The 24271-nt window shown below is 42.6% G+C and overlaps 1 protein-coding gene across 1 annotated transcript; it reads right to left on the bottom strand.

Moving 5' to 3' along the window:
• Window positions 1-1948: 1948 nt before the first annotated feature.
• Window positions 1949-24250, bottom strand: LOC105470982 (F-box protein 45). The gene is made up of 3 exons (XM_011723348.2): window positions 23725-24250; window positions 13519-13875; window positions 1949-7043 (listed from the first exon to the last, which is right to left on the bottom strand). The coding sequence occupies exons 1-3, from the start codon at window positions 24034-24036 to the stop codon at window positions 6858-6860; spliced, it is 855 nt and encodes a 284-aa protein (XP_011721650.2). The 5' UTR covers window positions 24037-24250; the 3' UTR covers window positions 1949-6857.
• Window positions 24251-24271: the final 21 nt, after the last annotated feature.

The following is a 24271-nucleotide window of genomic DNA, read 5'->3' as shown; positions in this document are numbered from 1 at the left end:
CCTGTGCCTCTGTATCATAGCACATCCTCTTCCACTTGCCTGGAACAGTGGATTTATCTTCATTAGCTCCCACCTACTTATCTTCTAAGCTCAGCTTAAACATCGCCCCAGGTTAACTGCTCCCTCTCTACGCCACCCTGGACCTCACCTGTAATTTCGTTAAAGCCGTTATCCCAGTTTCCTGGCAGAGTCTGTTTCCACTTTTGCTTTCACAGAAGCTTGTCAGCAACTTCGTTTTTTCCTTCTCATCTTTCCATCTCTAGTACCTGGTAAAAGCCTGGTATATGATAGATGTTAGAAAATAATTTGATAAATTATCTTTCCTGCCTTTTTCATTCTTTCTACATTACCAATGGATGACTAGTAGCTGGGTGGGCAGGAAGATCCTTCAAAATTTCAGAAGCTCAGCTATGGCCACATAAAACCGAGAGTGGCCTGTGGAGTCACTGTTAGCTCCATGGCTCCATCAGCACTGAAGTTCCTGTAGGCTGTGCTCAGAAGGGTGGCCTGCGCCGGGCTTTGCCACGTCTCTGCCCAGAGCAGCGTCTTCACTGCCAACATGTCTTTTGTGATAAAAGTGTCCATGCTGTCCTGGGCAATTCAATCATCAACTACACCACTCTTTGGCCTATCGAGGGGTTAGATGTCATCGACAACTCTCATTCCAACCTTAAGCCTCCTTTCCTTCAAAGGGGAGGAGGACCAACAGAGGTGCACAGATGAATAATATGCCCTTTAAACATGGGTTGGGAATAGCGAGCAAGTTAGCTCCATTAAATAAACAAAGATATCTGGTCTATTCCCACTACAATACGCCTCTAATGAATCTAACTTGAGACACTAGAATTTTAATACATTATTTCAGGGAGACTTTCTCAAGGGAGCTATGACCTCAAAACCATTACTTGATTTTATCCCCATTTTATTTCTAGAGCAAAGGGGGCAGAAATATAATACAATGTACAAGTATCAAATCATATCTAGACAGGACTTGACCTCCCTGATCTTTTCTTAATGTTTTCCTGCCTTAAAAGAAACAGAAATTAAGCACTATCAACATGGTGACCTAAGAAAACTCCCTAAATGATTCCTACTTCTTGAGCCACTCATCATGAAATCCTACATACAAAAGCTGAATTCACAATCTTAAATCTTAAAGGGCTACTTCTTTCAGCAAACTATATTCTGAAGACTAGAGAACATGTTGCTCTCAATGGTATTTTAGAGAACACATTAAATAAGAAGCAAACAATTCGGGGGAGGATCCAAAAAAGAAATCAGGACAACAGACTGGTAAAGCTGTCTCCGGCATCTCTTTCCACTAAACAAAGAGGCAAATACAGAACATTTACACCTATTTTTCTTTTACAAAATGTAAATGCTTTGGGTCGGGCACAGTGGCTCACGTCTGTAATCCCAGTACTTTAGGAGGCTGAGGCACACGGATCACCTGAGGCGGAGGCTGCAGTGAGCCGAGATCACATCAACTGCTTTCCAGCCTGGGTAACAGAGCAAGACTTTGTCTCAAAAAGAAAGAAAAAAAAAATTAAAATGCTTTGTATGAACTTTAACATATTAGGCAAATTTTTAGCAACATAATCAACTGATTCTCTTTTAAGCTTTTGGATCACAGGAGCCATTTATTCAGCCAGTTCAGGAACAGCATGCCTGTCCCTTTTAATTCTTGGCGAACAACTGCATTATCCAACAAATGTGAGCAGCGGGGTGGGGTGGGGGGGCGGTAGAAGCAATTGGGAAATAAGACCCTAGTGAATTACTGTTCCTTGTCCACATTCCATTCTAAACATGGGGAATATGGATTCTATTATTAAAGCTATGGAATTTATAGGTAAATTCCATCACCACCTTTGGCTATTAAGGCACACCCCAATTTTTCTTTCTGACCAATGTGTAACAAATTTCTTTAAATGTAAGCAATCACAGGTGGTTAATGTTTAACTTTTTATTAAGAAACTAAGGCAAAACAACAGAATTCCAAAAAAATAAAGATACAGAATTCTATTTTAAATTCTAAACAAATATAAAAATCAGAGTTTACCAGTATTTTCGAGTAGAGGGAATGGCTAAATGCATTCGCAGTAATTACTTCTTCCTTACTAGCCTCAAGTTTGCACCCCTTTCCTTCCTGCTTCACTGGGACTAGAACATAGAATTTCTCATTCATCTTTTGCTACTGTAATTTTTGCTTCTATAGTCTAAAACTTCAGAGGAGCTTTTGTCTCTCTCCGTAGTTCTTTCTCTGTTCCTTCAGCAAATACGTGAGCACCTGCCTATTGGGCTTACGTGGTGTGGGTACAAAGATGAGTCCGTCAGAGATCCTGTCCCAGTTTAGGGGCGATATGACACCAGTAAATAATCAATAAATAATTTTAAACAAGGTATAAATAAATACAGCATGAGTCAACTATAGATATATAAAACTAGGGAAATTTCAAGGAGAGATTACATTCAGCTAGAGAAACGGAGGAAGGTTTCTGAGGACAGCATTTGGGCGGGGTGTGGCCTGTCCCTAGTAAAGGCTTCGAAGTGGTCCTGATTATCTACCACAGTCCCAACTGTGGAACTGTGGTGGTCTCGATTTCTGGAAAGTAATCTTTTCAATGCTAACCTTTAAAACTCCTTAAATTTCTGGCCCAGCACGGTGGCTTACGACAGTAATCCCGGCACTTTGGGAGGCGAGGTGGGTGGATGGCTTGAGGCCAGGAGTTCAAGACCAGCCTGGCCAACATGGCAAAACCCCCTCTACTAAAAATACAAAGATTAGGGCCGGGCGCGGTGGCTCACACCTGTAATCCTAGCACTTTGGGAGGCTTAGGCGGGTGGATCACAAGGTCAGGAGTTCAAGACCAGCCTGGCCAACATGGTGAAACCCCGTCTCTACTAAAAATACAAAAATTAGCCAGGCGTGGTGCCGGGCGCCTGTAATCCCAGCTACTCAGGAGGCTGAGGCAGGAGAATCGCTGGAACCCGGGAGGCAGAGGTTGCAGTGAGCCAAGGTCGTGCACTCCAGCCTGAGTGACTCTGTCTCCAAAAAAGAAACACACACACCACTCCCCTTCTATCTCTTCAAACAACTCGCTTCTTCAAAATAACAACAACAACAACAAAAAATAATAATAATATTAATATGACAATCTACATAGTTTGGGGACTTAAAAGTTAAAGCTGGCCGGGTGCGGTGGCTCAAGCCTGTAATCCCAGCACTTTGGGAGGCCGAGACGGGCGAATCACGAGGTCAGGAGATCGAGACCATCCTGGTTAACACGGTGAAACCCCGTCTCTACTAAAAAATACAAAAAACTAGCCGGGCGAGGTGGCGGGCGCCTGTAGTCCCAGCTACTCGGGAGGCTGAGGCAGGAGAATGCCGTAGACCCGGGAGGCGGAGCTTGCAGTGAGCTGAGATCCGGCCACTGCACTCCAGCCTGGGCGACAGAGCGAGACTCCGTCTCCAAAAAAAAAAAAAAAAAAGTTAAAGCTGGGCATGGTGGCATACACCTGTAATCCCAGCTACTTGGGAGGCTGAGGCAGGAAGATTGCTTGAGCCCAGGAGTTCAAGACCAGCCTAGGCAACAGAGTGAGACCCTGTTTCCAAAAACAAACAAAAGTTCATTATACAATAGTTTTTTATGGTTTAGAGATCTGCTATTTTTGAAACTCTTTCTCCAGTCAAATCATTCTAAAAGGCAGAAAATGCCTAATCACTGAACAATGATTTCAAATATTAACGGGGTAAATCTTACTTTCTTTAGGTGTCTTATCGAATCCGTATCTACACTTTATGTGAATGAGGGAGATGAAATAAATGGCTTAACATTCAAGTCAAATAATGAAAAAATAATGGCAACTATGAAATGACATTAACCACAAATTCCTTGTATGAAAAGATTTAATGAATTATGAGCCATTGACCATTACAAACTTTAAGCCTTAATATTTCTTCTTTCCTATGTAAAACCAGGTAATTAAAACAGCCTGTCTCAAGTATGACAGAAGACCGTAGTAGGAATAATGGTAACGTCTGCTTCCACGTCTGCATGCTTCGTTCACGAACCAAAGACAGTGCTCCCCGTTTCCCAAGTCAACAAAGTACGGTCGGTCACACCCTCCCTGATCATACTATGGATTGAAATAGAACGCTCCTTTGACTTTTAATAGCACTTTCCATCCACAGCACAAGCACCTTCCCATTATTTTCTCCTTTACCCTCAATATCCTTGTGAGGTAGTGAAGGGAGGGAGCAAGGATTTTTTTTTTTTTCTATTTTGCAGATGAGAAAACTCAAGGTGAATTTTAGAACAATGGTTCTCAACCTTGGCAGCATATTGAAATGACCAGAAAGTTATAAAAATCCTTATGACCAGCTCATATTCCAGACCAACATCAGAATCTTGGCATATGGAACCCAAAGCATCAATACGTCTTCAAACACTCCAAAGTGACTGCAAAGTGCATACAGCCAACGTTGAGAACCACTGGTTGGAATGATTTATACTCAATCTTCAGGCATAACTGTCTTCTACCTAAATGCTCTTCTCAGCACCAATGACAAAGATATTCCATTTCCTTGAACATTGTAGCAGTTTAATATTTTGTAGAGCTACTACTGGTTTTTAGTGACAAATTTACGTAAATGAAGGCTCTTCATTACCCAGATGCTCATGCTATTAACCTCAATTGCATATGATTTGCAAATGGGATATTCTGGAATTTAAACCTTAGAGACAAGAATGGCTTGTTGTTAAATATTGAGGCAATTATTTCATTCTAGGTCCAATATGCAATAACCATGTGTTTCGGTTTTCCACTCAGCACCTTCAAAACTGTTGCAAATGAATGTTTACTAACAAGACAAAAGAGACAATTATAAACCAAACTCTCAACAAAAGCTCTTGGAATGGCCACATCACAACCTGAAAAAGAAACAAGTACTTAAAGGACTTGATCATTTTCTAACAAGTCCATCTTCATCCTGAACCACTTCTCGTTTAATCAAATTTTAAACTTTGCTGAATTGTGTTGTTCTACACCAAGAAAAATAAATTTCTATACCATCTATATTCTCTAATACGTTTAACATATAATTCCACTCAATACAAGGAGGTTTCTTCTTAACCTGCACATCAAAAAGAATCTTTAACAGATTTCATCTTTTCAAGCAATGTATCAAATACACAATAAATACTTGTAAACTTTTCTGGTGGCAACAATAAATCTTTGTCCTATGGCTGAAATCCCTTGCTTCATAGGAGTACTGAGAATCTTAACTCCCAAGGGCAACCCAAGAATCCCAGCCAGCTGCCTAGTGTCCCTAATTAGATTCAAAACAAAATACACATACAGCAAGAACTCAGAAGTACAAAGATTTTGCTTGCCTTTGCCAATTCCTATGTATCTAAAACCATACAATTTATACTTTCATACAGAAAGATGTCTGTTTCTTTTCCAACAAAAGAAAAACTCTCAGCTCATGTGGGTTGGATTATTAATTCAAAAGCATTTTAGTGATGAGAAATAAGATTTGTAAGTCAAAATAGGAGTTAATGTTAAACTCTTCTACAGTGAAACCTTCAAATATTGCCAACCTGAAGTTTTCAGCACAAGGTGTCATATTTCAAGTCCCATGGGGGCAATTATCTATAATGAGATTAAGAATATTCTTAACCTGTTTCAGGTGGGTAAGTAAACATTTTCTTTATAGCCCCAATAACGAGTTTGAGGCTTAGATTAGTTGCATGATGTAAACAATATGAAATTAATTTTTTTGATAATATCTACAGCATTTATAAGGCTACAAAATAAAAGGACCATTAATCAATTCTTTTTTTCCTAGGCTCTAGGACTAATATTTGTGGCCAACAAGAGCAAATGGCAATGTTCTGTGTTATGAGACACTTTCTTAGAAGGCCAGAAATAAAACTGGATACCAAAAGATACACATTACTATTATGTTGAGATCATCCTTACTGATATATGTATAATTAGAAATAGATTTGCCTTCCCTCAATCTTTAGCCAGGAGATTGAGAGATCTTTACTATAATTTTGATAGTAAAAACAAAAACAAACCAGACTCTAACAGCTATGGGAACTGGAAGCCAAAAATAATACAAAATGAGTCAATACAACACATCTCCTCTTAAAATCCTCTTCTTTGTAGTTAACCTAGCTGTCCCCAAATGTTATTCCAATTTTGTAACCATGTAGTGGTTTTTAAGAAATTAGAACTAGAACAAAGCAACCTGTTTGTCCTTTTTGTTTTTTTTTACAGTTTTTTTTTTTACACACATATTGTATATACAACTTTTAAAATAGCTGCACAATTTTATATCTCACTTTTAGAGAAGTGCAGTCCAGGCAGACCATGCTTCTCAATATATTAAAAATATTAAATAAAACCCAACCAGTTTCATACTTTTCTAATAGTCAAGCTGGCCAGAAAAAAAGGGACTGGAGAAAGAACAGGCAGTTGTAAAATGGGATCAGTCTTCACAAACACACTACTTAAAAATCTTGCTATTTCCTTATCTTATCCCTTTGACAGCATCTCTACAATCTCACCTTTCAAGTTGGAAATAACACATTGCTAACTTGGAGACAACATCGGTTGCAACATGCATATGTCAACTGCCCACTCAACCAACTGCAACCCTGAGGATTTTTCTGGCCCAGTGGGAAGAGGAAACATGAAGATAATCTCTGCTGTAGAGGTGCTTCTCCAGTTTACAACTTCATGTGTTTTCAGGATGTTTCTTGGACATGCAGTATGACAGTCACTTCACGGTTCTACTTCCCATAAGCAGACCTCTCCTCCACTCTGTCATCACAAGAAAGCCACTGTCATCCGTCCAGAGGTTTTCCAAGGTAAACCAAAGTCACTTCTGTGTTGCCATATACAGCAGAAACTGCTGGGTATAAGCAGACCTTTGGAAGTCCTCTAAAGGCAACCCCCAGGAACTCATATCCACGTTCAAAAGCTAAAGTCTTATCTTCCATGTCCAAGATGACTCGAATTCTTTCTCCTATCTGCAAATAGACATCAAAAGGTTAGAAGAAAATCTGCCAAGGGCATAGCTAGAAGACACAAGACACAAATCAAGAATTTGAAAATATTAAGAATATTATCCTGAAAGCTGTCTAGAAAAATCACAAGGGAAGCTTTCTAGTCAGGGAGAATCATCTACAAAAAAAGGACATATATCTGGTCAGGTATGGTGGCTCATGCTTGTAATCCTAGCACTTTGGGAAGCTGAGGCGGGCGGATTGCTTGAGCCCAGGAGTTCAAGATCAGCCTGGAAAACACGGTGAAAACCCATATCTACTAAAAATACAAAAATTAGCTGGGTATGGTGGTGCAAAGCCGGTATCACACCACTGCCCACTACACTCCAGCCTGGGTAACAAATCACAAATGCTTACTTTGATAGTTTTGTTTCTAAGACTCACATGGAATCTACATTTAATTACTAACAATTTAAATGTTCCACCTGAACACTCTCTAGATTGATTTTATTCACTCTTTGTTTAAAGGTTTTTCTTAAGGTTAACACTAAAATCTATAACTTGACATATTTCACCAAAAAGAACGATCTAAATCAGCTTCTCAAATTACTATACCATACATACAATGAAATTTTTTTTTTGAGACTGAGTCTTGCTCTGTCACCCAGGCTGGGGTGCAGTGGCGTGATCTTGGCTCACTGCAAGCTCCGCCTCCCGGGTTCACGCCATTCTCCTGCCTCAGCCTCCCCAGTAGCTGGGACTACAGGTGCCCGCCACCACGCCTGGCTAATTTTTTGTATTTTTTAGTAGAGATGGGGTTTCACCGTGTTAGCCAGGATGGTCTCGATCTCCTGACCTCGTGATCTGCCCGCCTCAGCCTCCCAAAGTGCTGGGATTACAGACGTGAGCCACCGTGCCCAGCCATACAATGCAATATTATTCAGCCATAAACAGAAATGAAATTTTGATATATTCTACAACATAGACCCTGAAAAGATTATGCTAAGTGAAATGAGCCAGACACAAAAGGCTAAATGGTATGATTCCATTTACATAAAGTATCTAGAATCGTCAAATACATATAGTTGTAGAATAGAGTTTACCAGGGGTGGGGAATGAAGGAAACAGGGAATGAACATAGTAGAGATTACGATGGGGTGAGGAAAAAGTTTTGGGTATAGATAGAGGTGATGGTTACACAACATGTGAATGTATTTAATGCCACTGAATTGTATACTTACAAATAGTTAAAATAATAAATATGTATATTTCACCACAATTTTAAGAATCACCATAGTAAGACACATAGCTTTTATTTTATTTTATTTTTTTTATTTTGAGACAGAGTCTCACTGTCTCCCAGGCTAGAGTGCAGTGGCGTGATCTCAGCTCACTGCAAGCTCCACCTCCCGGGTTCACGCCATTCTCCTGCCTCAGCCTCCCGAGTAGCTGGGACTACAGATGCCTGCTACCTCACCCAGCTGATTTTTTCTATTTTTAGTAGAGACAGGGTTTCACTGCATTAGCCAGAGTGGTCTCGATCTCCTGACCTCATGATCCGCCCGCCTCAGCCTCCCAAAGTGCTGGGATTACAGGCATGAGCCACCATGCCCGGCCTGACACAGCTTTTAAAGTTTACAGAGCAGTTCCACATATAATGTGGAATCATGAATAATCCAATCTGGCTACAAATTCTAACACAGAATATAGAATAGGCTTATTAAATAGTCAATTTGTGGTTCACAACTCTGAAACACCTGTTATAAAAAACAGCAGCACTGATTATTAAACGAAACTGGAAGCAGAATATATCCAGATTTTTCTCATTTGGAAAAGTAAGCAAAAAAAAAAAAAAAGGATGTTTCATCTTTATGGTCTGCATTTATAAAAGGATGTTGCATCTACAAAATTGGAAAGAGAAAGTCCTAATGTTTGCAATCAAAATTTAATTCTTCCTGATTATGATAACCCCTGCTATTGTCATTTACTTTCCTTCACTGTGTTTCCTGTTAACAGTAACTGCCAACATCTGCTTTTTTCCTCCCTTTGCCCACCTCACAGATTAACCCATTTTATGGATCTAAGAACCTCCAAATCATCATCACCACCACCACCACTCATACCAACAAAATATTAACAACAAAGTAGAAATGAAAAGCTAATTCTGTTGGGTATTTGTTTTGTGTCTTATTTGTATTATCCCATTTAATCCTCACACTAATCCTAGGAATTTTTATCCCTATTTTACAGAAGTTGAAACTAAGTAACAATTACTCCTGGTGAAATCTGCAAATTTGCTTCACCTTTGAGCATACGGCATGCACAAAGCACAGGGTGGAGAAAGCAGAAGCCTTACCATCTTTAGGTGTCAGGGGGTAAAACTTGGGAGACAGCAGAGCAACTGGAAACTTAAGAGGAGGAACTCCAGAAGCAACAGAACCACAGAAAGGATGAACCCCAAAATCTGAGAATTAACTGCCCAAATCCCTGAATGACCACTATATTACAAAGGCACAGGGTCAACCCCCAGGACTGAGAAAGCAGCAAAGCTGAAAACACTGGGCAGACGTTAGCTGCTGTACATCACAAGAGACAGAGTTTATAGTCTGAGTAGAGGCAAGTTAACCGCCTACTACAACAAGAAAACCTATACTTTTTAGAATAAAGCAGTTTCTAGAAACAAAACATTCAGGAGTTACTACTACGTATTATCTACACATCTAGGTTTCAATGAAAAAATTACTAGATATGAAAAGAAACAGGAAAGTGTGATTCATATTTAGGGGAAAAAAGAGCAATCAATAGAAGCTGAACCCAAGTGGGCCTAAGTGTTCGATTTGGCAAAGACTTCAAAGCAGCTATTATAAATATGTCCAAATAATTTTTTAAAAATATAATATAAACAAACAAGGAATCTCAATAGAGAAAAGGAAATTTGCTCTAAAAAAGAACCAGGCCGGGTGCAGTGGCTCACACCTGTAATCCCAGCACTTTCACTTTGGGAGGCCGAGGCGGGCGGATCACGAGGTCAAGAGATCGAGACCATCCTGGCCAACATGGTGAAATCCTGTCTCTACTAAAAATACAAAAATCAGCTGGGCATGATGGCACGTGCCTGTAGTCCCAGCTACTCAGGTGGCTGAGGCAGAAGAATCGCTTGAACCCAGGAGTCGGCGGTTGCAGTGAGCCCAGATTGCGCCACTGCACTGCACTCCAGTCTGGCACCAGAGCGAGACTCTGTCTCAAAAAAAAAAAAAAAAAAAAGAAAAAGAAAAAAAAAAAATTCTAAAGCTGAAGTGTACAATAAGCAAAATTTACTAGCCCAGCTCAATAGTAGAGGTGAGATGGAGAAAGAAAAAAATTTATAACCTTGAATACAGAACAACACAAATTATCTAATTTAGGTCAAGCACTGTGGTTCACACCTGTAATCTCAGCACTTTGGGAGGCTGAGGCAGGCAGCTGCTTGAGCTCAAGAGTTTGAGACCAGCCTGGGCAAAATGGCAAAACCCTGTCTCTACAAAAAATACAAATATTAGCCGGGCATTGGTGGGGAGCAACTGTAGTCCCAGCTACTCTGGAGGCTGAAGTGGGAGGATCGCTTGAGCCCGGGAGGCAGGTTTCAGTGAGCCAAGATCATCGCACCACTGCACCACTCCAGCCGGGGCGTCAGGGCAAGACCGTATCTCAAAAAAAAAAAAAAAAAAAAAAAAAAGAAAGGAAAGAAAAGAAATTATCTAATGCAAAGATTAGAGAGAAACAAGGTTGGGGAAAAAAAAACAACACACAGCTTCAGAGGCAGAGATAAGGACAACATCAAGCAGTCCAACACTTACATTAAAGGTAAATGAACTAAACACTTAAAAGTCAGAGACCGAAGCTGGGTGAGGTGGCTCACGCCTGTAATCCCAGCACTTTGGGAGGTCGAGGCAGGTGGATCACTTGAGGTTGGGAGTTCGAGACCAGCCTGACCAACATGGAGAAACCCCGTCTCACTGGGCATGGTGGTTCACGCTTGTAATCCCATGACTTTGGGAGGCTGAGGTGGGCGGATCACGAGGTCAGAAGTTCGAGACCAGTCTGGCCAACATGGTGAAACCCTGTCTCTACTAAAAATACAAAAATTAGCTGGGTGAGGTGGCGCATGCCTGTAATCCCAGCTACCCAGGAGGCTGAGGCAGGAGAACTGCTTGAACCGGGACCCGGGAGGCGGAGGTTGCGGTGAGCCGAGATCATGCCATTGCACTCCAGCCTGGGCAACAAGAGTGAAACTCCATCTCAAAAAAAAGAGTCAGAGACAGAGACTGGGTTAGATAAAAATCAAGATCCAACAATATGCTGTGTAGGAGCTCCACTTTAAATACAAAGACAGACTGACAGAGGATTACTAGAGTCAAAGGAGGTCATTTCATAATAAAAGAATAAATCAGGCAGGGAGATATAACAATTAGAAATGTATATGCACCAGTAGTAACAGAGCTCCAAAATACATGAAGCAAACACTGACAGAACTAAAAGAGGAAAGAGACAAATTGGTAAGCATAGATGGAGATTTCAATACTCCTTTCAGTAATGATAGAAGGGGTAAAAAAAATCAGTAACACTATATAAGACTTAAATATTATCAATCGACTTCACCTAATTCTCATTTACAAAATATTCCATTCAACAAAAGAATATACATTTTTTCAAGCACACATGGGACACTCATCAAGAAAGACCACATATTAGAATAAAACAAATCTCAATAAATTTAAAAGGACTGAAACCATAGAGCATGTTCTCTGAAAAACATAGACTTAAGTAAGGGCTTTCACTTACAAAATCATCACAAGGGTAAGTGATAGGACTTTCTTTTTAGTGATAAAGTCTACACACCCTTCTCCTTATAGTATCTGCAGAGCCTAAAAGGATAGTGAGGAAACATTCTATGAAAAAAAAATCCTTCCAGCTTTTATACCTCAGGAAATGGGATGTAGTTTTTGTTCTTTGGTTTAGTATGCCTGACTTGAGGTCATTACCGAGGCTGGAACTTTCACGCCACATGTGGCTCTGAAATATGCAGCCTATAGTTCTTTAAAGACTTCCAATTTCTTATCAGATTATTATATATTACACCCTGCTGGGTCTATAGTAATAAATATGGCTTTTACAAATAGGACTATAATTTTAACTTGAGTCAAATGAGTATGCCTTAAGCCTAAGATGAAAAGAATAAAAAATACAGCAGTTTGCCTGAATCTGCCTGTCTCTACAGAAATCACTGATGCCTCCAGGGGCTCTGAATCCGCAGACGGAGGGTATGTGTGCATGTGCATCCACAGAGATGTATTTACTGGGGTAAGGAGCCTAGAAAAAGATGTGGAAGTGCCATGATATAGGAAAGATGACCATCTAGAGCAGGGGTATTCAATCTTTTGGCTTCCCTGGACCACAACGGAAGAATTGTTTTGGACCACACATAAAATATACTAACACTAAAGACAGCAATCACCTTTAAAAACAAAAAATTGCAAAAAACTCTCCCAATGTTTTAAGAAAGTTTATGAATTTGCATTGGGTGGCAATCAAAGCCATCGTGGCTACCTGCAGGCTGTGGGGTGGACAAGCTTGATACAGAGCATGAACTGGCAAACTACGGCCCCTGGACCCAATCTGTCCCGCAGCCCACAAACAAGGTCTGTGGAATACGGCCACGTTCATTCGTTTACGTATTATCGATGACTGCTTTTGTACTATAGAGTTGCAAGTTGTGACAGATCCTTACCTTGAAAATGACATAAAAAAAAAAAAGTTGTGACAGAGACCATACGGACTGCAAAGCTGAAAATATTACTGCCTGGCCGTTACCAAAAGGTTTGCCAACCCCTGATCTGGAGCAAAGATAGGCTGCTTAAACTTGTATTAGGAAACACATATTGAGAAAGATCATTTACATATTTATTTAAAAACCGTCAAAAAATCTCCTTGAGGCCGGGCGTGGTGGCTCACGCCTGTAATTCCAGCACTTTGGGAGGCCAAGGTGGGTGAATCACGAGGTCAGGAGTTCAAGACCAGCCTGGCCAAGATGGTTAAACCCCGTCTCTATGAAAAATACAAAAATTAGCTGGGCATGGTGGCAGGTGCCTGTAATCTCAACTACTCGGGAGGCTGAGGCAGAGAACTGCTTGAACCTGGGAGGCGGAGGTTGCAGTGAGCTGAGGTCACACCACTGCACTGCAGCCTGGGTGACAGAGCAAGATTCTTTAAAAAAAAAAAAAAGAATATTTTCCTGCATAGCCAAAATCAAAATATAACACCCAACAAAATTAACTATAACCTCCTAACACCTAAAAAAAAAAACAAAAAAAAAACTTGAAGTCTTGGTATTTGAAAAAATAAAAAATAATAAAAATTACCAAAAAGACAAACAAAACTGCTATACGAAAATTTGTAAATTTAAAACAAATTAAAGCATGATTTGACAAAGGCCCATACTTGAGAAAAACCCGTTTCTCACCTGATATTTTGGTGCATTGTTGCACTGTGGAAAACTGCCATTGACTTCTCCATTATGTAGTAGATTATTGTCCACCAGATTCCAGCCCCAGCTCTGGTCATCACTGCCCAGCAATGCCACATAACCTTGGCACTGCATGGGGGCCCGTTTCGTGGCAATTCCAATCACTGCCACAGTGCCCAGAGGGCCCTCCCACCACACCTCCCATGCATGGCGGCCCTCACTGAAACCAATCTTGGTCCTTGCACCATCAGTGCTCTGAGCAATGGGGTTTCGATGTAAAGTAAAGCCATTCTTCTTAATGTAGACATTCCTGGAGCAGTCATTAGTGCTGAAGGCATGTTGAAAAGCACGTATCTAAAAAGATGAAAAATAGACCAAATAAATAACGTTATTTTTCTTAAATATTAAAAACTTCAGGATGTATGTTTTTAAATAATGAACTTATATACTTTAAAAAACACAAGTATTTCCAAATAATGGCTAAAGTTTCAGGATGGGATACTAACAGAATAAATAACATTAAAAGTAACTGCCAAACGTTTCATCACTGACCAAAATTTTAAATTGTAGTATTTCCTCAAACAGACTTCTTAAAACATCAAAAGATACCCTTATATCTTAGAGATAATACTGAAACGTTTATGGATAAAATAATGATATCTGGGGGAACTGCTTTGAAATATCCAGAGATAGAGTGGGAAAGTGTGCAATATAAATATGAAACTAGACTGGCCATAAATTAATCATTGGCAAAGCTTGGTGATACGTATAAGGAAGTTCATCAAACTATTTTCTCTACTTTTGTTTATATTTGATATTTTTATATCAAAAAGTTGAGACATAGTTTTCATATGGGCAACGCTGTCATCAAAAATAATTATATTTTACATAAAATAGAAACTTTAATCATAGCAACTCTAAAGTTTATGAAAAATTTTAGTAAACACAAACTACTTTAGATCCTCAGCCTGCTTGCCAGGTATGACTTACACAATAAAAAAAAAAATCACCAATCTCATTTTACCAAATCAAATAATCCCCTAGATAGCATCTAGATTCAAGTAACTAGAATTTATAAAGAGAAGCTATCAATAAGACAACTTAGTTGACTCTTCAGCAAAAACAAAAGTTTACACTTCCAAAATAAAGAGGGTATGAAAATAGCTCTTTCATACAAACAATAACAATTTCTCATGAACAATTTTAAACTTTTAGTTTGTGTATTTTAAATTTTTTTTAGACAAGGTCGCTGTCACCCAGACTGGGAGTGCAGTGGTACAATCGTAGCACACTGCAGCCTTGAACTCCTGGGCTCGAGTGATCTCCCATCTCAGCCTCCCAAGTAGCTGGGGTTACGGGTTCGAGTCACTACGCCTGCCTGGTTTGTATGTTTTTTAAAAATCCCTTCTTTACTTTAGCCAAACTACCCAAAAGCAGTGGAAGGCTGGGACCTATGCTTTGGTGAACCTGAGAAATCAACTCCAGAGTCACAGAAGCTCAGCATTCAGGAAGACCCTTAAAGGCCACCTAGTCCTTCTCAAGGATCTCAACGCGGGTGAGTGCGAGAGGCCCAAAGAGAGGCCAAGTATCCAGCTCCCTCACCACCTGTTCATTTGCCACTCGCTGGCACTCTACTGTTTCGCTGTACTGCAGGGCACAGATTTTAAAAAGGACTGTTTCCAATATCCCCTGCATTCATAAGGAGGCTACAAAACTGAAGCATTCCCAATGTTTTTCCTATCTGCTCATATTATAAAATACTTTAAGGCACTTATAAGACCAAAACATAAGATTCAGTGAAGGGGCTGGGCGCGGTGGCTCACCCCTGCAATCCCAGCACTTTGGGAAGGCAAGGTGGGCAGATCGCTTGAACTTGGAGTTCAAGACCAGCCTGGGCAACGCGGCGAAACTCCAACTCCAGTAAAAATACAAAAAATTAGCTAGGCATGGTGGCGCACGCTTGTAATCCCAGCTACTTGGGAGGCTGAGGCAGAAGCAATGCTTGAGCCCAGGAGGCAGAGGATGCAGTGAGCTGAAATCGCACCACTGCACTCCAGCCTGGGTGACAGAGCAAGACCCTGTCTCAAAAAAAAAAAAAAAAGAAAAGGAGATAAAGGAGATTAAATGGGGGAAGGAACATGTCCCCAAAATAGCAAATACTATCTAAATAACTCAAGAGAGTAATATCAATAATTCACCATAAAATAATTAATATTTCCCTATGCCTATTCCCCAATTCTTATAAATTCCAATTGCACACTGACACTATTGACAGCCTCTTCCTCAAACTTTTTTTTTTTTTTTTTTTTTGAGACAGAGTCTCGCTCTGTCACCTAGTCTGGAGTGCAGTGGCTCAATCTCAGCTCACTGCAACCTCTGCCTCCTGGGTTCAAGCGATTCTCCTGTCTCAGCCTCCCCCAAGTAAATGGGATTACAGACGTGGACCACCACACCTGGCTAATTTTTGAATTTTTAGTAGAGACAGGGTTTCACCATGTTGGCCAGGATGGTCTCAAACTCCTGGCCTCAGGTAAACCGCCTGCCTCAGCCTCCCCAAGTGCTGGGATTACAGGCGTGAGTCACCACACCCAGCCCTCTCTTCCTCGAACTTCTATGACATCTTCCTATTTCCCTGGACTGATCTTGTATCACTTCCTTTTTTGGTAACCACCCCTCCTCCACCATCACCAAATTCTCCAAACTCGGTTCTCAACTCTCTATCTGAATTATTTCCAGACCTGTCTTTCTAAAACAGCACCTTTACTACATCTCATCCCAGTTCTATAACCTTTGGTAGTTCCATACTTGGTACCATTACCAACTGCAAATTCTTCTGTCTGGCTTTCAAAGCCCTCCAAATCTGATTCTTCCTATTTCCCTTTCTACCTTGATGATGATGTTCTTGCTTACAGTATTATAAGTGTTTTCTTCTCCCACACATTCTCTAAGACCCCCTCTCTATTAAGCTACTTTTTTTTTTTTGAGACGGAGTCTCTCGCTTTGTCGCCCAAGCTGGAGTGCAGTGGCGCGATCTCGGCTCACTGCAAGCTCCGCCTCCCGGGTTCACACCATTCTCCTGCCTCAGCCTCCAGAGTAGCTGGGACTACAGGTGCCCACCACCACGCCCGGTTAATTTTTCCTATTTTTAGTAGAGATGGGGTTTCCCTGTGTCAGCCAGGATAGTCTCGATCTCCTGACCTCGTGATTCACCCACCTTGGCCTCCCAAAGTGCTGGGATTACAGGCATGAGCCACGGAGCCCAGCCTACTAAGCTATTCTTAACCAGGGCCACCCAATTCCCTTTGTTTCTCCCTCTGCTGAGTGCTTACCCACCACTTTCTGTACTGCGTCACAATTTAGTAGCTCTTATTTTCTAACACATCTTTAACCACTAATTCTAGTAAAAAATAACTTGCAAAAAAATCTAATCTAATCTAAATTGATCAGACCTCTATGGGAAACAGAGGACAGTAGAACATGTCAAGCAACACCATGATAATGAAATCAGCAAAATCGAGCTGAGAGTAAACAACCTGGTTTCCTCAACAAATAAGAGGGGAGGTTGGGGAGATGGTGAGTGAATATGTAGACTAAAACAGCCTTAAGAGACATACCAACCTTTGCCATGGGACCCTTATATAGATCTTGATTATATAAAACATAAGTTTAAAATGCAACTTTTTTTTTTTTTTGAAACGATGTCTCGCTCTGTCGCCCAGGCTGGAGTGCAGTGGTGGGATCTCAGCTCACTGCAAGCTCAGCCTCCCAGGTTTACGCCATTCTCCTGCCTCAGTCTCCCAAGTAGCTGGGACTACAGGCGCCCGCCACCTTGCCCGGCTAGGTTTTTGTATTTTTTAGTAGAGACGGGGTTTCACCGTGTTCACCAGGATGGTCTCCATCTCCTGACCTCGTGATCCGCCCGTCTCGGCCTCCCAAAGTGCTGGGATTACAGGCTTGAGCCACCGTGCCCAGCCTAAAATGCAACATTTAACATTTATGAGACAACTGGCAATTTGAACACTGAATTTTTGATATTAAGGAATTAATGTAAATTTATATTTAGATGTGATAAGCATACTGTGATTACATTGTCTTTGTTTTTTAGAAACAGATACTGGAAACTTCATACGAAATGGGAAAACAGGCCAGGCATGGTGGCTCACACCTGTAATCCCAGCACTTTGGGAGGCCGAGGCGGGCGGATCACGAGGTCAGGAGATCGAGACCATCCTGGCTAACACGGTGAAACCCCGTTTGTACTAAAAAAAAATACAAAAAACTAGCCGGGCAAGGTGGCAGGCGCCTGTAGTCCCAGCTACTCAGGAGGCTGAGGCAGGAGAATGGCGTGAACCCAGGAGGTGGAGCTTGCAGTGAGCTGAGATCCGACCACTGCACTCCAGCCTGGGCGGCAGAGCGAGACTCTGTCTCAAAAAAAAAAAAAAAAAAAAAGAGAGATCGAGACTGTCCTGGCCAACATGGTGAAACCCCGTCTCTACTAAAAATACCAAAATCAGCTGGACATAGTGGCAGGTGCCTGTAGTCCCAGCTACTTGGGAGGCTGAGGCAGGAGAATCGCTTGAACCCAGGAGGTGGAGGTTGCAGTGAGCTGAAATCGCGCCACTGCACTCCAGCCTGGGTGACAGAGCGAGACTCCGTCTTAAAAAAAAAAAAAAAAAAAAAAGGGAAAATAAAGACCAAATTAATAAATTAAAAACAATCCATAGCCTCACAGTCCCATGCACAACCTGGATTTTGTTATGGCAAAAGCAGCATGAAGACCTAGCTTAAAATGTAAGTCTGAACTTTAGATAATTCTCATCAGATGCCAAATATGACTGAAATAATGCTTCGGGGGAATATGTAAAACAGGAACTTAAAAAAAAAAAAAAAAGCTAAACAGACTAACAAACTCCACTTTCCTGTTTTATGCTGTCCTAAATCTTTTCCTGTCCTTCTCTGTTATCCAGGCTCCTGGGAAAATCCATTTGACGCCTCCATCTTCCTCATCCCATTCACCTAGTCAGCTGTCCACCTATGTATACTGTTTTCTACAACAGCTCTCCAGCCATCCCCTTCTCTCCTCTAGGTACCTGTTCCGGTCTGCAGTATCTCTGGTGTAGGCACTAACCCCTGCCCTCTCCAGCTCATCTAAGGCCTAGTTCTTTTAAAGTACAGCCTTTGTCACTCTGCTGTTCAAACTTCTATGGTTTACAGCTGTCCAGTACAAAACCCAAACTACAGACTGAAGGCTATATTTCAAGGCCCTCCATGATATATCTAGTCCCATAACATAGCTTTATAATATTTCCCTCTACTCCCTTTCATTCAATCTAACTGTACTATTTATTTAGCGCAGATCTCTCCTCTAAGCTCCAACCTCCAACAGCTGCCTATTTGAAATCTCTCTCAAAAATACTGTAAATGCTGCTCTCCCAAAACTGAACTCATTGCCATTTCTTCAAAACTTAGCCCACCAGCCTGGGCAACATTGTGAGACCACATCTCTACAAATAAAAATTAAAGGGCCGGACGCGGTGGCTCAAGCCTGTAATCCCAGCACTTTGGGAGGCCGAGACGGGTGGATCACGAGGTCAGGAGATCGAGACCATCCTGGCTAACACGGTGAAACCCCGTCGCTACTAAAAAAAAAAAAAAAAAAAAAAAACTAGCCGGGCGTGGTGGCGGGGCCTGTAGTCCCAGCTACTCGGGAGGCTGAGGCAGGAGAATGGCGTGAACCCGGGAGGCGGAGCTTGCAGTGAGCTGAGATCCGGCCGCTGCACTCCAGCCTGGACGACAGAGCGAGACTCCGTCTCAAAAAAAAAAAAAAAAAAAAGAATTAAAAATTAGCTGGTCATGGTGACACATGCCTGCAGTCCCAGCTACACAGGAGGCTGAAGTGGGAGGATCGCTTGAGCCCAGGAGTTCAAGGCTGCATGCAGTGAGCTATGATCATTCCACTGCATCCAGCCAGGGCAACAGAGCAAGACCTCATCTCAAAAAAAAAAAAAAAAAAATTCTAGATCAAATGATCTCTACATTATGTGAGCCAAATTCTAGGATTCATCCTTACCACTTCCCTCTTCTTCATCCCTATTTCAAATCTATTGCCAAGTTCTGTAGATTTTTACTTACTAAATCTGTCCATTTCCATCTCCTCTACTACCTACTTCCTAATTGACCTACCATATTCCAACCTGTTCTCCATACTAAAGTCAGAAGTAATCTCTTAAAATGCAAAACAAGGCCGGGCGCGTGGGCTCACGCCTGTAATCCCAGCACTTTGGGAGGCCGAGGCGGGCGGATCACGAGGTCAGGAAATCGAGACCATCCTGGCTGACACGGTGAAACCCCGTCTCTACTAAAAAATACAAAAAACTAGCCGGGCGAAGTGGCGGGCGCCTGTAGTCCCAGCTCCTCGGGAGGCTGAGGCAGGAGAATGGCGGGAACCCGGGAGGCGGAGCTTGCAGTGAGCCGAGATTGCGCCACTCACTGCAGCCTGGGCGACAGAGTGAGACTCCGTCTCAAAAAAAAAAAGCAAAATAATCATACTACCAATCCCCACATCTCAAATCCTTCTTGCTTAAAACTCAAAATGGCTTCCCTATACTTTGGCCCCAGTTCACTTCTTCCATGTTTTTTTTTTTTTTTTTTTTTGAGACAGAGTCTTGCTCTGTCGCCCAGGCTGGAGTGCAGTGGCGCGAACTCGGCTCACTGCAAGCTCCGCCTCCCGGATTCATGCCATTCTCCTGCCTCAGCCTCCCGAGTAGCTGGGACTACAGGCGCCGCCACCTCGCCCAGCTAGTTTTTTTTTTTTTTTTTTTTTTTTTTTGTATTTTTTAGTAGCGACGGGGTTTCACCGTGTTAGCCAGGATGGTCTCGATCTCCTGACCTCGTGATCCGCCTGTCTCGGCCTCCAGCATCACCTTTGCTCTGTGCTCCAGCCACACTGACGTAGTTTCCATCCCTCACATTCATAAGGTTCCCTCCTGGAAGGCCGTTCTAGCTCCCCTTGGCCTACTTATCATCCTTCAGATCTCAGTACATGGATCACTTCCTCTGAGAAAGCCTTCCCTCACCTCTCTACCTAGGTTAAATCCTCCACTACAGACAATCAGAGCACTAGGTATCCTTCCTTCATACCACCATACCAGATGCAGTTTTACATCTGTGCGATTATTTCATTAATATCCATTTCCCCTACTAGACTGTAAGCTCCATAAGGCAAGCCATCCATAAGAGTCTGTGTTTCTTTTATCTGCCACTGCTTCTGCAAAACTGAGCATAGTGCCTGGCACTCATTTTTTTAAATAAAAATATGTTGTACAAACCTTTTACTTTCCTGTTGTACTGCTTCTGTTCAGAGTACTTCCTCTTCCTAAAATATTCAACTCCTTCTCATCTTTAAAATTCAGCTCAAATATAACCTCAACCTCAAATCTTCTCCAATCCTCCACTCAATTTGTAAATGTCTCCTTTCACTGAACTTCCAGTATACCTTTTTATGTCTGTAACAGTAAGGAGCAGTTTTTACCACACATTAACAGTTCTTTCCATACATTTTTTTCTCCTCTACTAGATTGAAAGACTTTCCTGCTAGACTATTTGACTCCTTTTGAATTAATCTTTTATCCTGAAAATATTCAAGAAAAGTCTTACAATGTGTGAATGAACAGTGATTGGTACAAGTCTACAACATCTATAATGCACATAGCAGAAAGGCAAAGTATTAAAAACCTCAGAAACCTAAAATATCTCTGGAAGGATACAAATCGTAACACAGGTTGCATACCTGGAGAGGAACTGGGTAGCAGGGGGACAAGGATGAAAGGAAAACATTTTGCTTGATATTATTTTGCTTCTATTGAAGCTTGACTCACACGACACATTATCTATTACATATTATAATATGATTCTTGAATCATGTGAACATTTCTATTACAAGTCAATTACCAAAACAACAACTCCTAGTTTAGGCTGGGTGCAGTGGCACACGCCTGTAACCCCAGCACTTTGGAAGGCTGAGGTGGGAAGATCACTTGAGCCCAGGAGTTTGAGACCAGCCAGGCAACAAGGTGAGACCCCGTGTCTGTGAAAAATAAAAAAGGAGCCAGTGTGGTAGCACATGCCTGTAGTTCCAGCTACTTGGGAGGCTAAGCTAAGGAGATCACTTGAGCTCAGGAGGTTGAGGCTGCAGTGAGCTATGATTGCGCCACTGCACTCCAGCCTAGGAGACAGAGTGAGACCCTGTCTCAAAAACAACAACAAAAACTCCTAGTTTAAAATAAGTAAAAACAATAAGCTTTATGGAAAAATAAAAACTAAATAAAATTTATGAAACCTACACATTTATAAAAGTAGGACAAAATTCCAATAATCTGCACTCACCTATATAAATTACAACCAGTATCCACTGAATAGCCACCATGCACAAATAGTCCTAGTAAATTATTGTTATTTTGCTTAATAGAAAAACAACTTGAGGCCGGGTGCGGTGGCTCACGCCTGTAATCCCAGCACTTTGGGAGGCTGAGGCAGGTGGATCACGAGGTCAGGAGATCGAGACCATCCTGGCTAGCACGGCGAAACCCTGTCTCTACTAAAAATACAAAAAAATTAGCCGGGCGTAGTGGCGGGCGCCTGTAGTCCCAGCTGCTCGGGAGGCTGAGGCAGGAGAATGGCCTGAACCCGGGAGGCTGTGCTTGCAGTGAGCCAAGATCTGGCCACTGCGCTCCAGCCTGGGCCACAGAGCGAGACTCCATCCCCAAAAAAAAAGAAAGAAAAAAGAAAAGAGAAACAACTTGATAGTTGACATATTTAATGGCAATGTTCCCTGTCTTCTATAACTAAAACCAGTTTTACTATAGAAGTATAAATTTTACATGCTTCACATGAAAAAAAATTTTTTACTTCTTACTCCGACCCCTGTTGGCAAGCTAGTATAACAAAGGGATGTTATCGCGTGGTGGCTCACGCCTGTAATCCCAGCACTTTCGGAGACCGAGGCCGACGGATCACCTGAGGTCGGGAGTTCGAGGCCAGCGTAACCAACATGAAGAAACCCCATCTCTACTAAAAATACAAAATTAGCCGGGTGTGGTGGCACATGCCTGTAACCCCAGCTACTCGGGAGGCTGAGGCAGGAGAATCGCTTGAACCCGGGAGGCAGAGGTTGCAGTGAGCCGAGATCATGCCATTACACTGCGTCTCAAAAAAAAAAAAAAAACAAAAAAAAAGGATGTTATCCTTTTAGTTACTAATGCATTTATTATGTTTACTACATTGCAATCAGACTTTATCTTCTCTTATATATGATCTTGGTTGACTGCTATACTGAACAGCTGTTAACCATTAAGCTGAACCCAAGGCCAAGACCCTTTGTTTATATGGCCTGAGAATCCTTTCAGCCCTACCACAACCTGTTCTTGACATTTTTATTTTGTATATGAAGGCGGGCGGAATACGCACAAGAATCTAGGAGAAAAAAAAAGGACGCAGCGAAACTGTAATCAGCACCTTAGATGACAAACAGAAGAAGAGAGACACGCCATCCATGTGGAACTATTAAAAAGTTAGCAAGGAAACAGCCAACAACAGTAGGACAAAGCGGTATGTTAAGTGGTGCCCGTGGATGTTCTATAAAGGCCTGTATCTTTAAGTGAGCAGGATGACTAGGACTACACCCACTTGTGAGCCTCAAATATAGTGGAGGGAACTAAAGAGAACTTGGGGGAAAATAATGAAAAAAAAAAAGGTTAAAAATCAGAGTTTGGAAAAGATGAGATAAACGTGGAGTAAAAGCAAACTAGAAACTTAGAAACTAAGCCCCTGTTAAGGTAGCGGGGATTATTTAACATAATGAAGTCTATTTGGAGGCCAGGGGGAAAATTAGGATGAGGGCATTAAAAGGTACAAGAGTGGTGGTCTGTCTTTAACGGGGAAAGCTGTCAAAAGTTGAATGAGTGATGCAAACTACCTAGTTGTTTGAAAAGTGGATCACGGAAGTGGGGTGGGTTAAGGAGCAGAACTTCGATCCAAAGAAAAGAGAATCTTTATGTTGGGGGGAGGTGAGGAAGGTGCTGACTGGAGCCGTGGAAAGGCGGGCTGGTGAGGCGAGGCGTCTGACTCAGAAGCTTGGATAGAAACACCGGGAACGACGCCGGGGAGCGGGACTGGGGGCAGCGGTGTGGCCCGGGGCTCTCTCACCTTGGCCTTGTAGCTGGGCAGGTTGCAGAGGATGTCCGTGCGCAGAGCCTCTTCTGCCAGGCTGCGGGCGCACAGGCTCCGCCACACCTCGCTGTTCTCATCGCCGTGCAGGCAGCGGTACCAGTGCTTGCACACCAGGGCGCAGCTCCGCAGCTCGGACAGCTCCAGGTAAGAGAACACCAACTCCAGCACCCGGCTGGGCAGCCGGCCCCCGGCCCCCGCGGCCCCAGAGCCCGCGCCCGCGCCCGCGCCGCCGCCGCTACAGCCAGCGCCGCCCGAGGCTGCCCCAGCCCCCGGGGCCGGCGCCGCCATCGCCTCACCAGCCGGCCCGAGGGCCGCCGCCGCCGCCGCCGCTTCCCGCCGTCTCTGCTCGGAAGGCCAAGCCTCGCCCGGAGACCGGAGCGGCTCGCTCACCGCCCCTTTCAGTGCCAACCGCCGGCGCCTCCACCACTCCCGCCCCTGCCCGGGGGCGTCCGCCGCGCGCCCCGCCTCACTGAGGGCAGACGCACCGGCTGCACGGGCGTCTTCCGCCCCTCCCCCGCGGCTC

This window comes from Macaca nemestrina, chromosome 2 (genome assembly GCF_043159975.1).
Source record: "Macaca nemestrina isolate mMacNem1 chromosome 2, mMacNem.hap1, whole genome shotgun sequence".
NCBI classification, from domain to species: Eukaryota; Metazoa; Chordata; class Mammalia; order Primates; family Cercopithecidae; genus Macaca; species Macaca nemestrina.
The sequence above is the reverse complement of the archived record's forward strand: the minus strand, read 5'-3'. Positions and strand labels throughout refer to the sequence as shown.